Below are 14698 nucleotides of genomic sequence, written 5' to 3'. Positions count from 1 at the left end.
GGTATTTATTACAAATATCATAACCAAAAAAGTATTCCTGCAGAAATCATCCTCTGAAATCACCCACTGGAAAATTCTCGTTGTCCAGAGACATGGAGGAAGAATTTTTTCACAAATTAGAAAAAAAACTCAGATATCCCAAAATATTTCCTCAGAGCAGAGCGAAACGAATTAATTGTTTAGCACCATAAACCAAAACTCTGCGTAATATACTACGGCGTGGGTAAAATTCAACAATTTATTTGCTAGTAACTCAAATTTGCACGACTAATTACACAGCGATTATGTACAAAATAATTCGGCGTAACTTGACTGGATCTTCAACGCCCACTGGACTCCAGCCGTTGATTGAATAATTTAGTTCCCGAGGGTGGCCCCTATTTAAATCCATACTTTTTTCTAGATGTTCCGCAATCAAGGTCTTTAAGGTATTTCGGGAATACTCTCGCGACTTTCGCTTCCAGGCTTTTCTTTGGCGAACGCCGCCCGGCCGCCGTCACCGACGATGAGTGTTGGCCAAAGCGGAATATTTTTCTTTAACATTAAAAGCAAGTATTCCACACAAAAAACTACAGAAATTATAGCATTAAAGTTAAAACAGTAAATGATTGTCACAACATTATAACACGAATTGCTTCAACACATCATTTTCTCCTGCTACAAAAATATGATGTTCCTGAAATAGTGTGGACACAGTTGCGCCCCCCCAAAAGTGTACGATAATTTTCTCTATTGTAAATGTATCTTCAAATCATGGGCGCTCGAATAACAAAATTTGTCAAATTTGACATTTTGTTTATTCAAAAATGCTGCTCCACTGATAATAGCCAGACTTACATTAATTTAAAAATTCAAAAAAGTCCATGATAACGAAAAATCGTGCACTTTTGGGAGGCCGTAACTGTGCATGTTTCCAGAATTTAAAAATTTACACAACAAACAAGTTTCCGACCTTAACAAAGAAGAAGAAAAAAATAACTTGTTTGAATTCAAACTCTAGCAGAGGACGCTTTTTTGGACTTGTTAATAAATTGAATCATCGCGAAATATAATTAATGGGCCGAAATTCAACAGTGGAAATTTTTCGAAGCTTCAGATAAAGATTGCATTAATAAGAAAATGGCATTGACATTGTTGATAAACAAAAAAAACCTGTGTAGTTACAAGAAGTAGCTCTAGTAATTGTTTTTTGTGTACCATACCACATTTTTAATTTTGACCCCAGACTAGGCAAACAGATGTAACTTTAAATCGTGGATGAACGAAAAAAAAAAACACAAATATTTAGGATTTTCGGTTCGCTTCTACAATTCGTCAAGTGTTAAATCTTTTCGATTTCTTGATTTTCTGAATTTTCGGTTTTAGGATTTTTGGGTTTTTAGATATACAAGTTTTTTGATTCTTCGATATTGTCGATTTTTTAATTTTTTGGTTTTTCGCCTTTTCCGTTTCTCGATTTAGATTTTTCAATTTCTTAATTTTCTCAAGATTTTTCTATTCCCCGATTTCTCCATTTTTAAATCTCAATATCTCGATTTTTCGGTCTTTCTTCGAATTTTCGATTTTTTAATTTCCCAATTTTTAGATATTACGATTATTATTATTATGATTTGGCGAATTTTCAACTTTTCGATTTTTTTTTATATTTTCCGATTTTTCGATGACCCAATTTTTCGATTATTCAATTTTTTTTTTTGGTTTTTTGCTTTCCCGGTTTCTCGATTGTGCAGTTTTTAGATACTTAAGGTTTTTACGATTTTTTAATTTCCCGATTTCTCAATTTTCCGATCTCTTGATTTTTCGACGTCCCGGATTTTATGTTTCTATTTCCGGATTTCTCAATTTTTCGACTGCATGGAAAATTCTTCTCGCTCCACTTTGACTTGGCAGTGTACAAAACCCGTAAGCAATAATACATTTTATATGGGAGAATTCGTGGCGATGCTCATGTAGTTTATGAAGCCGTCTTGAGTTTTTCCCCGAAACGTCCAGATTTTTGAAAAAAAAAATCAAAAATGTAAAACAACATTTCGAAATTTAATTTTGTATCTGCAAAACCGAATACTTTGAATAAATCCTATCTAAAATGTGCAAAATATGATCAGTCTATACTTGTAATTTATCATTTTGCGTTAATATTTTTTAGATTTGCTTATACAGGGTGTCTGAAACAAATGAATGAATAGTCAATTTATTTTACTGAAGAAATAAAAAATTGCTAAACTGAATACTTTGAAATCTTGCAGATGTTTTAAAGTTATTGTAAGCATGGTAAATTTATTAATCAAAATATATCCGTTTATTAATTATCTTAAAATTTTGCCGAATATATTCTACCCAAAGTGTGCAAAATATGAGTTTTTACTTGTGATTTATCACTGCATTCATATTTTTTAGATTTGCTTAAAAACAGATGGCTCAAAAAAATTAATGAACGAGTCAATTTATTTTATTGATTAAATCAGGAACGGCTCATTCCATTTATTGTATTTTCCCAGAAAATTTTGAAAAATCAATACTGTTATTTTTAGTATTGCACTGTACCGATCCAATTTGATAATACGTGTCCTTGCAAAAATTGTGTAAAGAAAAAACTCAATTTGAAAACGCTGGATATGTTTCATTGTACTTCAGGAGCGAGGGAAGTTCTGTCCAAACAACTTTCGACCAATTTTTTTGTTCATCACATATTTCACCGTATCGTATTTCAAGAACTGTACAAAATTTTGTATAATAATTCACGTTCGCGGTAATAATGTTTTCAGATCTACGCCTGTAATTAATGGTAATTTACACATTTCAGTTGCTTGTATTGAGTGAAAGATTAAAATGCCCGACCTCTAAAATGGAAATTGGTATTTAGGAGTTTCATCCCAAAATTCGAGATGCTCATGTTCAAAAATGAAACACATTTTATTGAAAAAATATTTTCTTACTCTGCTGTTCTTGTCAAACGTGAAATAGCTTTAGCATGATATTTATTAATTGTATTGTAAATCTGGAACATGAGCAATTGCTTTCGCAAATTATATTTGTTATACGGTATTTTAATTTCTCGATTCCACATTATTTGTTATTGTTATCCTTATTTCGTACTTTAACGGATATAAATCACATCCAGTTTTTTATCAGTAATATGCACGTCGTTAAAGGTGACCATGATAAAATCGAAGCCCTAAGCCAAGGTTAGTTCACGTTTTTATCATAATTTTAGTAGAAATCCGAGGTCGGTAAGTTATTTGTTTTATTCTAACATTTTTTTCGGAAGTAGTTAAAATTATTCTTGTAAAACAAATCATTAAGCATTGTGTTTAACATGATTTTAACCAGTGGTTCAAAAGGTGTGGAACTTAAATTATAAGTTATTTAATTTAACCAAAATTATTACGAATCAAACAGCAAAAAAATTCATTTTCATAAAATGAAGTTTCAAATTTCAATAACTCAGCCATAAAAAGATCAAGAGCTTGTTTTTTGCGACGGAAACTAGTCCAGATTTTTAATAAATGCAGCAAATATGCAAATTTTTACTTCCCGAGCGTAAGCAAAGGAAGTATTGTAATCGAGTACGTCGACCGACTCTCTACTTTTGCATTTTCTCGACCTATCATGACCCCTAGAGGACGAAGAAATAGGTCCCCCGTTTCCGTCTGTCTGTCCGTCTGTCTGTCTGTCTGTCTGTATTTATATTGAGAATATCATGTAGATGGTAAAACCCTAACCAAAATTTGTCTAATTATCCCCACCAATAATGTGATGACGTCACTTCAAAATTGTACTGAGTAAATGGGTTTCAAATTAATTAATATAGTGCTATACGTGTAGTTTCTGATTCCGTATTGAGTTTTTACCCGAACCGTTCAAAATTTTGGAAAAAAAATTAAAATCATAGAACAACATTTTGTGATTTCATTTTGAATCTACTAAACCGAATGCGTTGAAATCTTGCAGATGTTTTAAGGTTATAAAGACCATAATAAATTTTTAGTCAAAATATATTTGCTTATCCCCTCCAAAAAAATGATGACGTCAGATCTAAAGTTTGCCGAATAAATCCTATCTAAAATGTACAAAATACGATGAGTCTACATATACTTGTAATTTACATTCCATTCATATTTTTTAGATTTTCATCTACAGGGTGACTCAAAAAGATTAATGAATGCGTAAATTTATTTTATTGATTTAATCAGGAACTACAACACCGAATGCTTTGAAACCTTGGAGATGTTAAAGTTATCATAGGCATGGTAAATTTTTGATCAAAATGTATTTGCTCATCCCCCCTAAAAAATTGATGACGTCACCCCAATTTACTTGAGATTTATCCTTCCATTAATATTTTTTGGATTTGCATATACAGGGTGACTCGAAAAAAAATTATCATTGTATTTCAGGAACGAGGGAATTTCTGTCGAAACAACTTTCGGTCAAAGTCTTCAAAGCGGAAAATTTTACAAACAAAAACCACTAAGATGAACAAAATTGGGTTAAAGTTATTTAGATAGAACTTTTCTGGCCCCTGAAGTATAATCAAACAAATCCTTAGATTATCAGGACCCATCACTGATCCGGAAGTGACCGCGGTATTCAGGCAAGGCTTCTGTCATTACGGGTACTAAGCAGTGGCGGCTTGTGACCTCTTGAAATGGGGGGGGGGGCACAATTTGATTGATGAGTTACTCGTAAATATGAAAACATTAAACAGGCTGTTATTACCAATTAAAAGACGAAATTGTGTGACGGAAATAAATGCAAAAATAGATAAAATTAAAAATACTTGTCCACATACCTTTGGTTTTAAATCATTATTGAGGAGACACACAAAACAAAACAATTTTTTTTTCACAACCACACATCCACAAAAATTTACCATATTTGTTATGTCTGTTAAAATATCTATTAAGGTCTCTCATTTTGTCATGAACATTTTTTTTATTAATAAATCGGGGGTGCTCACCTTAAATTTTTCACTAAAATTTTGCCCTCGCAAGACAGAGGACAATTTTTTATTAAATATTCAACTGAATTCATTATTTAGTAGAATGGAAATGAAATCCTGCAACTGTGTTACTGCTAGTGGTCACTGTTCGAGCAGGACCGGATTTCAGATAAATACAACGACCAGACGCATGGTTTCTATGGCAACCATGTAAACAAAACGTCTAAATGACTCATGATTTGGTCGCTGCTTTTATCAGTGCTCCAGTAACATATCCATATATCCAAGACACAAAATCTTTAGAAGAAAATTTTGATACATTTTTTACAAATGGAGCGAGATAAAAAATTTTGTTTTGATAATTATGACACAAATTTCCGGACAATTTTTTAAATATTGAAAATTACTATTTTGCTATATGTTGTGTTTGTAGACGTTGTAATTTTGCACGGGGGGGAGGATTAAAAAAAAGCGATGAAACTTTCTAAAAAATATGAATGCAAGAATTATGAACCAGAAGTATGGATTTATAATATTTTGCACATTTCAGACACGATTTATTCAGCAAACTTTTGAGAAATCGTGATTACTTCTTGGAGGGGTAAAAAAATTTGATTAACTATTTACTATGCTTGCGATAACCCAAGATTTCAGAGCATTCAGTGCTGCGGTTTCGAATTTAATTCTAAAATGTTTGTATGTAATTTTGACTTTTTCTAAAACTTGGACGTCTGGGTTAAAAAATCAGTAGGGATTTATATATCAAAAGTGTAGGAGTATGTTACAAAATTTAAATAATATATACTGTGACATTTAACATCGATTTTTTATTTTAAGCCGAATGATAGCCTTAAATTAAGTTGCAGTAAGGGTACATTACAAGAAAATGTAAATTGTTTGAAAATCGACATAACAGAGCACTATTAAAAGTGCATAACCTTTAAATAATTAAGGTAAAACGGAGTTTATTTAACGTAACAACCACCAGAGAAACTTTATTCAGGAAAGGTCCTTAAAAAGTATATTGTGGTCGAATATTTTTATGCTTATATTTGTGATGAATATATAATTTCCATGAATTATCTTTTCAAGAAAAATAATGTGGTCTGCTAAAATTAAATTACCTAATTAATTAAACTTATGTAAATGGTCCGGAAACTCTGCAGTTCTGATCTACTGTTTTAATTTATTAAACCTTCGGCATTTTTAATCAAGGAATTTAAATTTGTTCTAACTTCAGCTTATCACAGCAAACGGGCAAGGTATTTATCATTGTACAAAAATGCTGAAACGTGCATTTTGAATGTTACTGAAAGTTGCTTGGTATTTCTCAACCGTGTGCTGCAAAGTTCATGTTTTCTGAACATTTCACAGCTTGTTTTATAAAAAAAATCAAAACATTAGATAGAATTGCTTCTAAATATAGACATACAATATATTTTCTACTTTCAAAATGATTACATATTTTGAGACACCCTGGAAAACAGTTTTAAAAAATCTGCCGCTTCCTTGCAAAAAGTTGCATTTATTTTTTTACATTTTCGCTGAATAAATAATTTTATTGCTTTTGACATATACGTTGAAGCCATAATCCAAGTCATCTTTTTAAAGAAATTACTTCCGGAAAAAAATATAAAAAAATCTCAACCTCAAGCATGACCTACCTCAATATAAATCAGTCTCATGTATTGTTTGCGGAAGCTTTGTACTTATAATTTATACCTTACAAGAAGCGTCCTTAACTTCCAATAACACAGTTTAAGTGTGTTAATAGTTAATAATAAAAGTAGTTTAGTCGGGAATCTGTATAATGCAGTCATCGACGTAGTGGCAAGGTTGCCTTATAGGAGATTTCGATTCTGATAATGTTAATGAACTTTTATTATTTTAGAGGACGAAGTACGTTTAACGTTACAAACCTGCACAGCTCATGCATATATACATTGCTTTAGTATTGTCCTTTGAACATTTTTCATTCAGGTGCTGAGCAGCGTGTGCGCGCAGAATGAGTTCTACTTACACTTTCATTTTGTCACTGTTGTTGTTCGTAGGTTTTTCTAGTTCGAAGAAAATACGTAAGTAAACATTTTTTGTTTTTTTAGTAAATCAATAAACGAAAATTGTACTTTTGAAAATAAAACTGTCGAAAGTTAGATTTTTTAAATTAATTTAATGTATTAGATTTTTTAAATAATGTGATTTAATTGTTATTCTAACAATAAGTACATGAAAAGAAATGTAAAAATATTGGGTTGTTGCCACGATAACAGGGTAAAAAATACTTTTACAAATTGCTACTGACACGTGTTACACTCGTTGCAATAACTGCATGTTTTTTTTTCTTTTTTGGTTACTAAATAAGTACTTAATTTTATTTAATCAGGAAAAAAAAACAAAATACCACTAAACATTACATTAAAAAGGCAGTCGAAGCGTTTAGTGAATAAGGTTTTCTTTGTACTTATTTTTATTTTTCGACATGCCAGTCGAGTAATTTACAACAGAATGGTATTGCCAACACTCCGGTGTTGTGAAATGCAGTAAATGTTCAAATTATTAGTAATATCTGGTCTGTAAATGGGCTTGATAAACTTGTTTGAAAAAGTGAAATATTGCTTTTGCTTACTCATTAATTATCATTTCGTTTCTCAATTGCTCAATTTAAACTCAATAGTGCATTGCATATCCACTGGATTGCAGTACAACATCTGTTATCGATGGGACCAAGTGTTCTCGACTTGATAAACATCTAATTTTTTTTTATTTATGTACCCATTTACAGTTGACATAATATTAAATAAATTTAGTAATTGAGGCTCTACATTTTTTGCAGTCAAAATGTGTCAATTTTTTTTTTAATTTTTTAATAAACTCAGTTTGTAGAAGTAGCTATTTAAAATAAATTCTGCATTTGTTTTCTGATAATAGACAACCTCATATTACCTATTTTATTATTGAAAGTTTTTTTATTATAATTTTTAATTTCAATTTAATTATAATCTTTCCTGCCAGGGAATTAAAACTAAATTAAATTTAATATGAAGTACAACAATTTGGAGAGACAAATTTGGGGTGCTGATGGATGTTTAAAATGTTAACAGTATTGGTCAATTTTTGTGGGTTTTGTTCTTGTAAGAAATAAGATGCATGGGAATTTTTCAAAAGAAAATTTTTTTTTATATTTTTTAATGCACTGTACACATTTTTTAGTTTCAAAACCAAATTTAATGTTATTTTATAGAAACATTGTAGTATCTTCTAAGAATTTGATTTCATATTATTACCACACCTTTTTAATCGAAGTAATCTATGTTTAATTAACCAAAAGTTTTTTTTTATTAAAATTCCGTCATTAAGAACAGCAACAATTATCACATGTACAAAAATGGTGTTTAAATTTCATTGAATGTTATCACGTTGAAAAAAATACGATAGTATACGCTTTCAGCGGTTTGAAATGGAAGAAAATATCTGAAGTGTCTAAATGGCCATCAGATGATTGGGCGAGTCAAACATTTCAGGGGAAAAAGATCTTTAGATTTCATAATCATTTTTAATGAGGGGACAAAAGTATTTTTTTTAATATATGAAACATACATATACAAAATAAATATCTCTTTTTTTTAATATGCTGTATTTCATAAATTTTAGTTTTTGTATTTTTTCCAAATAAACCTTACGTGAGCAAAAAATAAAATTCATGTTCATAATTAGCAATACAACAAATGTGCAAAAACAGGTCTTTAAGTTTTAAAATTTGCAGGTTTGTGTAATTGTGTGTTGTATATAGTCGGTCTAAAATATGTAAACAAATGTGGAAAGTTTTTGACCTTTCCTCGCTTTTGAAGAGCGATCAGATAGGAGGGATTGTACAACTTTTTTGAACGATATTAATTTTAGTGAAAATGAGCGGATTAATTTTAGCCCATAATGGAAAAATTTTAAGGAAATTCTAGCCCAATGTTTCAAAAATTGGTCTAAAGAGTTTAGACAGTACTTCCCTCGCTGTCGGAAACTTGACGACTGCATGCCTATTGTGTTTTTTTTCTCATTACATTTTTGTAGTGGGAATTTAAAAAAAAAATTGCGATGACGTCATCAACATTTTTGCAAGGACACGTATATCAGTTGGGATAGATGTAGTGTAATACTAAGAATAAAATTATTGTATTCCCAAATTTTCGGGAAAATGAATTGGGTCGTTTTGAATATTGATTTGTTATAATCCATAAAATAACGAAACAATTTACTCACGTATACGGCGCCGGTGTGTAATATGAGAGGCAACTGAAAATCGTTTATGTATAAACATTCTTAATTTAAGATGACAAGCGTAACAGCATACGTGAGAATCAAACAGAGAAACTGTAAACAAAACGACCATCGGTTTTATTGCTTCGACTTCCGCTTATTATATAAAACATTGGGTTTTATTTTAATTTTTGACAGTGGAATTCACAATTGGTTGATTATAAACATATCTATTCCACATTCGCGGAACCTAGTCAGCGCATAAAACAAATGCACGTCTGTAATGTTAAAGTCGATGTAAATAAGCGTGCTACCCTTATGTTTCAACCGAGTTTTTACTTTAAAAAATTTTGTGTCTACCAAATTGGGTTGGTTGGGGTGTAATACTAATAATAAGTGTTGCCTTTAATTTAATCAATAAAATAAATTGACTTCATTAATTTTTTTGAGCTACCTCTTAAGAAAATCTAAAAAATATGAATGGAATGATAGATCACAAGTACAAACTCATCATATTTTTTGCATTTTAGATAGGATTTATTCAGCAAAATTTAAGGGTGACATCATCAATTTTTTTAGGAGGGATGAACAAATACATTTTGAACAAAAGTTTACCATGCTTATAATAACTTTAAATATCTCCAAGATTTCAAAGCATTCGGTTTTGTAATTCCTGATTAAATCGATAAAATAAATTCAAGCATTCATTAATTTTTTTGAGTCACCCTGTATATGCAAATCCAAAAATATGAATGGAATGATAAATCACAAGTACAGACTCATCATATTTTGTACATTTTAGATAGGATTTATTCAGCAAAATTTTGGGGTGACGTCATCAATTTTTTAGGGGGGATGAGCAAATACATTTTGACAAAAAATTTACCATGCTTATAATAACTTTAAAACATCTCCAAGATTTCAAAGCATTCGGTTCTGTAAATCCTGATTAAACCAATACAATAAATTCATGCATTCATTAATTTTTTTGAGTCACCCTGTATACGCAAATCCAAAAAATATGATTGGAATGATAAATCACAAGTACAGACTCATCATATTTTGTACATTTTACATAGGATTTATTCAGCAAAATTTTGGAGTGACGTCATCAATTTTTAGGGGGGAAGAGCAAATACATTTTGATAAAAAATTTACCATGCTTATGATAACTTTAAAACATCTCCAAGATTTTAAAGCATTCGGTTCTGTAATTCCTGATTAAATCAATAAAATAAATTGACGCATTCATTAATTTTTTTCAGTCACCCTGTATATGCAAATCGAAAAAATATGAATGGAATGATAAATCACAAGTACAGACTCATCATATTTTTCACATTTTAGTTAGGATTTATTTACCAAATTTTAGGGTGACGTCATCAATTTTTTTAGGGGGGGATGAGCAAATAAATTTTGATAAATAATTTACCATGCTTATGATAACTTTAAAATATCTCCAAGATTTCACAGCATTCGGTTCTGTAATTCCTAATTAAATCAATAAAATAAATTGACGCATTCATTAATTTTTTTGAGTCACCCTGTATATGCAAATCCAAAAAATATGATTGAAATGATAAATCACAAGTACAGACTCATCATATTTTGTACATTTTAGATAGGAGTTACTCAGCAAAATTTTGGAGTGACGTCATCAATTTTTTAGGGGGGAAGAACAATTAAATTTTGATAAAAAATTGACCATGCTTATGATAACTTTAAAACATGTCCAAGATTTCAAAGCATTCGGTTCTGTAATTCCTGATTAAATCAATAAAACAAATTGACGCATTCATTAATTTTTTTCAGTCACCCTGTATATGCAAATCGAAAAAATTTGAATGGAATGATAAATCACAAGAAGAGACTCACTATATTTTGTATATTTTAGATAGGATTTATTCAGCAAAATTTTGTGGTGACGTCATACATTTTTTAGGAGGGACGACCAAATACATTTTGATCAAAAATTTACCATGCTTATGATAATTTTAAAACATCTTCAAGATTTCAAAGCATTCGGTTTTGTAGTTCCTGAGTAAATCAGTAAAATAAATTTTGCGCATTCAGTAATTTTTTTGAGTCACCCTGTATATGCAAATCCAAAAAATATGAATGGAGTGATATATCACAAGTACAGACGCATCATATTTTGTACATTTTAGATAGGATTTATTCGGTAAACTTCTGAGCTGACGTCATCAAGTTTTTGGAGGGGATAACCAAATATATTTTGACTAAAGATTTATGATGCTCTTTATAGCCTTAAAACATCTGCAACATCTCAAAACATTCGGGTTAGCAGATTCAAAATTAAATTGCAAAATGTTGTTTTATAATTTTGATTTTTTTTCCAAAAATCTGGACGTTTCGGGTAAAAACTCAATTCGGAGTCGTAAAACACTATGTTATTTTATACAATTTAAAACCGATTTACTATGTACAATTTTGAAGTGACGTCATCGCATTAGTGGTGGGGATGATTAGACAAATTTTGGTTAGCGTTTTACCATCTACATGATATTCCTAATATAAGTACAAAATTTCACAACAATCGGTCGAGTACTTTCGGAGATTATCTGTCTAATAAAAATCCGGGATGGCAGACAGACGGACAGACGGACAGACAGACGGAAATGGGAGACCTATTTCTTCGTATGCTAGGAGTCATGAAAGATCAAGAAAAGGTAAAAGTAGAGAGTCGACCGACGGACTCGATTACATTATTTATATTAGACACGTGATCTCCGAAACGGCTAGACCGATTGTTGTCAAATTTTGTATACATCTTAGATATATCATGTAGATAGTTAAATGCTAACCAAAATTTTGATAATCATCCTCACCACCAATGGGATGACGTCATCTCGAAAATTTATAATAAAGTTTTTTTTCATTTCATAAAGTAAGATGCTCCTATACTTGTCATGTGTGAATCCATGTCGAAATTTCACCCTAGACATTCAGAAAAAATTTGGAAGAAATTCAAAACTGAATGCTCTGAAATCTTGTAAATATTTTAGGGTTATCGTGATCATGATAAATCGTTAAGCCAAATCTTCCAAAAAATTGATTGCCGAATAAATCCTATCCAAAATGTGCAAAATATGAGTCTATATACTTGTGGAAATTGATTTGGAACATACGCCCAGTACGCTTCTTCATGTTTACCTACTTTAACATTACATACATATCTTTATTTTAACGTATAAGGGTTCTTATAAAAAAAAAACGCATAATCAAAATTGTATAATTTTTCGAGAAAGCAGGATTAGTTTTATTGTATTTTAGGAACGAGAAAAGTTCTGTCGAAATAACAAGACCAATTTTTAATGTGGCGTTTGTAAAAAGTCTATTGCCTTCTGAGGAAAACCTAGGAAACATTTACAAATACAAGAAAAAGATTATACAGTAGACAACTTTGAAACCAAAAGAGAAAAAAAAGCAGATACAAAGGAACAAAATGTGTTAATTTATAAAGGTCCAATCTGTGCAAAAGAATAAAAAAAATGCTACCCAAAGCCCAGAAGACACTTTGACAATTTCTATCGTGCTATATTAATATATTATTTATACATTGTAGTATAAATGGAGGCAAAATCAATTACTGCCTCCATGAATAATAATTATAAAAAATAGCTTTTTAGACAAATCATAAAAATTAGTTACGAATTTAATTTTTTTGCCAAAATCCCTACTTGTTGAAATAAAAAAGGGGTGGGAACTATAGATAGAATAATATAATTCACGAAAGATCTTCCTAATAAATTTTATGGTGACATCATCAAATTTTTGGTGGGAACAAATATAAACGCTAATGGTAATACTGCATATGCAGAATTTCTCGAAATTTAGATAAGCGTTTTTTATTTAATCAATACAATAAATTGCGTATAGCTAATAAATGAAGTAAGTTAATATATTTATAAAGTAGAGATCATCTTAAGTTGTATTCTAATTTTTATTATTCGAACCAACTATTAATTCTTGTCATAATTTCAGCACCATATTTAACCCTATGTAGTCGCCACGATCCAAACCTAAATGAATGTGTCAAGAATGCCGTGGAACAGCTTAGACCACATTTGGCTCTTGGTGTTCCAGAACTATTACTTCCACCTATGGATCCTCTGGTTTTACCTGAAGCGGGACTTAGTAGTGGTGACAACTTTAAAGCATCATTCAAAAATATTCAAATTTACTATGCCAATGAATTTAGAATCGATAACTTAAATGTAAACTTAGACAAATATCATATAGATTTAGAACTTAGTTTTCCAAGACTAAGGATTTTATCTCAATATAATATAGATGGAAGGATTTTAGTCCTACAACTTCATGGACATGGTCCAGCTGACGGAAATTTCAGTAAGTAGCAATTGCAGATGTCTTATGAGTTTATCATGACTGACATCTTTTTGTGTGCATGGTTGTTGAATTAATTTCTTTTTTGTTTCGCAGCTGATGTATCTGCAAACGCAGCCTTCGAGGGAGAATTGAAATCAAAAAAAGGAAAAGAGTATATTACCATAAAATCAGTTAAAGTAGATTTAAAAATTGGAAAACCTTTCTTCCAATTTGAGAACATCTTTAATGGAAACGAAGAACTGAATGTACAGACCAATAAAATTATAAATGAGAATGTGGTGGATATAATCGACGAACTAAGACCTGTTATTGACAAAACAGTTACCGACTTTGCTATCGGAATTGTCAGTAGAGTATTTAATAGATTTTCATTTGATGAACTGTTTCCTAAATAAATTAAATAGCTAGTAAACATCTTTTTATTCTATTTATAAGTTTCTGTTGATTTATAACAATCCACCAGGAAAATACATACATATATCAACATTTCGCTAGTCCCACCAGATTTAAGTAAATATATAAATAAATAAATAAATAAATAAATAAATAAAATTTTTAATTCAGCCGCATTGAAAATAGCAACAATAAAAAATATTTAAATTTGCACTATGTAAGTATTTTATCTTGTAAATTTAAATGTAAAAAAAATAGACGGAATCCTGTCAATGATTTATTCTGTATGTACATTGGCGGAAATTTAAAATCGGGCATAAATTGACACTTTCATGAGTTTATGACTGTTTCACCAATTTGGATAAACTAAATTTTTATTACGTAGGCCATCTCTATTAATGCTCTACTATTTCCATAGGGACAGTGATTTGGAATTCTCTATAGATCTACATTTACAGTCCACAAAAAGTGCTGCCCGATTTTAAATTTCCGATACTATACATACAAATCGAAAACGACGTGGTATAATTTGTTGCCTACATTGCAAACTTTTTCTGTTCCAATCGGAATTTCATGACTGTACTGCCACATTTTTTTATCTTCTAATCTGGAACTGTTTTGGAATACGGTTAATACTCTTTTGAAAATGATTGTCTTTTACTTTTTTTATAATTTTCTTTCATCTTAACTACATAGAAATTCTAAGAAATATGTGTATGTTAGGGACTGAAGAAAGATTTT

General features: G+C 30.4%; 1 protein-coding gene across 1 annotated transcript; it reads left to right on the top strand.

The window, feature by feature from the left end:
* Positions 1–6885: 6885 nt before the first annotated feature.
* Positions 6886–13976, top strand: LOC135122635 (putative beta-carotene-binding protein). The gene is made up of 3 exons (XM_064046939.1): positions 6886–7017; positions 13199–13564; positions 13658–13976. Exons 1-3 carry the CDS (start codon positions 6948–6950, stop codon positions 13957–13959), a joined length of 738 nt encoding a protein of 245 aa, XP_063903009.1. The 5' UTR covers positions 6886–6947; the 3' UTR covers positions 13960–13976.
* Positions 13977–14698: the final 722 nt, after the last annotated feature.

Source organism: Zophobas morio, unplaced genomic scaffold (genome assembly GCF_036711695.1).
Source record: "Zophobas morio isolate AGI-343-1 ecotype UQ-CSIRO unplaced genomic scaffold, CSIRO_AGI_Zmor_V1 ptg000005l, whole genome shotgun sequence".
In the NCBI taxonomy this organism is placed as follows: domain Eukaryota; kingdom Metazoa; phylum Arthropoda; class Insecta; order Coleoptera; family Tenebrionidae; genus Zophobas; species Zophobas morio.
Note: the sequence above shows the minus strand (reverse complement) of the source record. Positions and strands in the feature narration are given on the sequence as shown.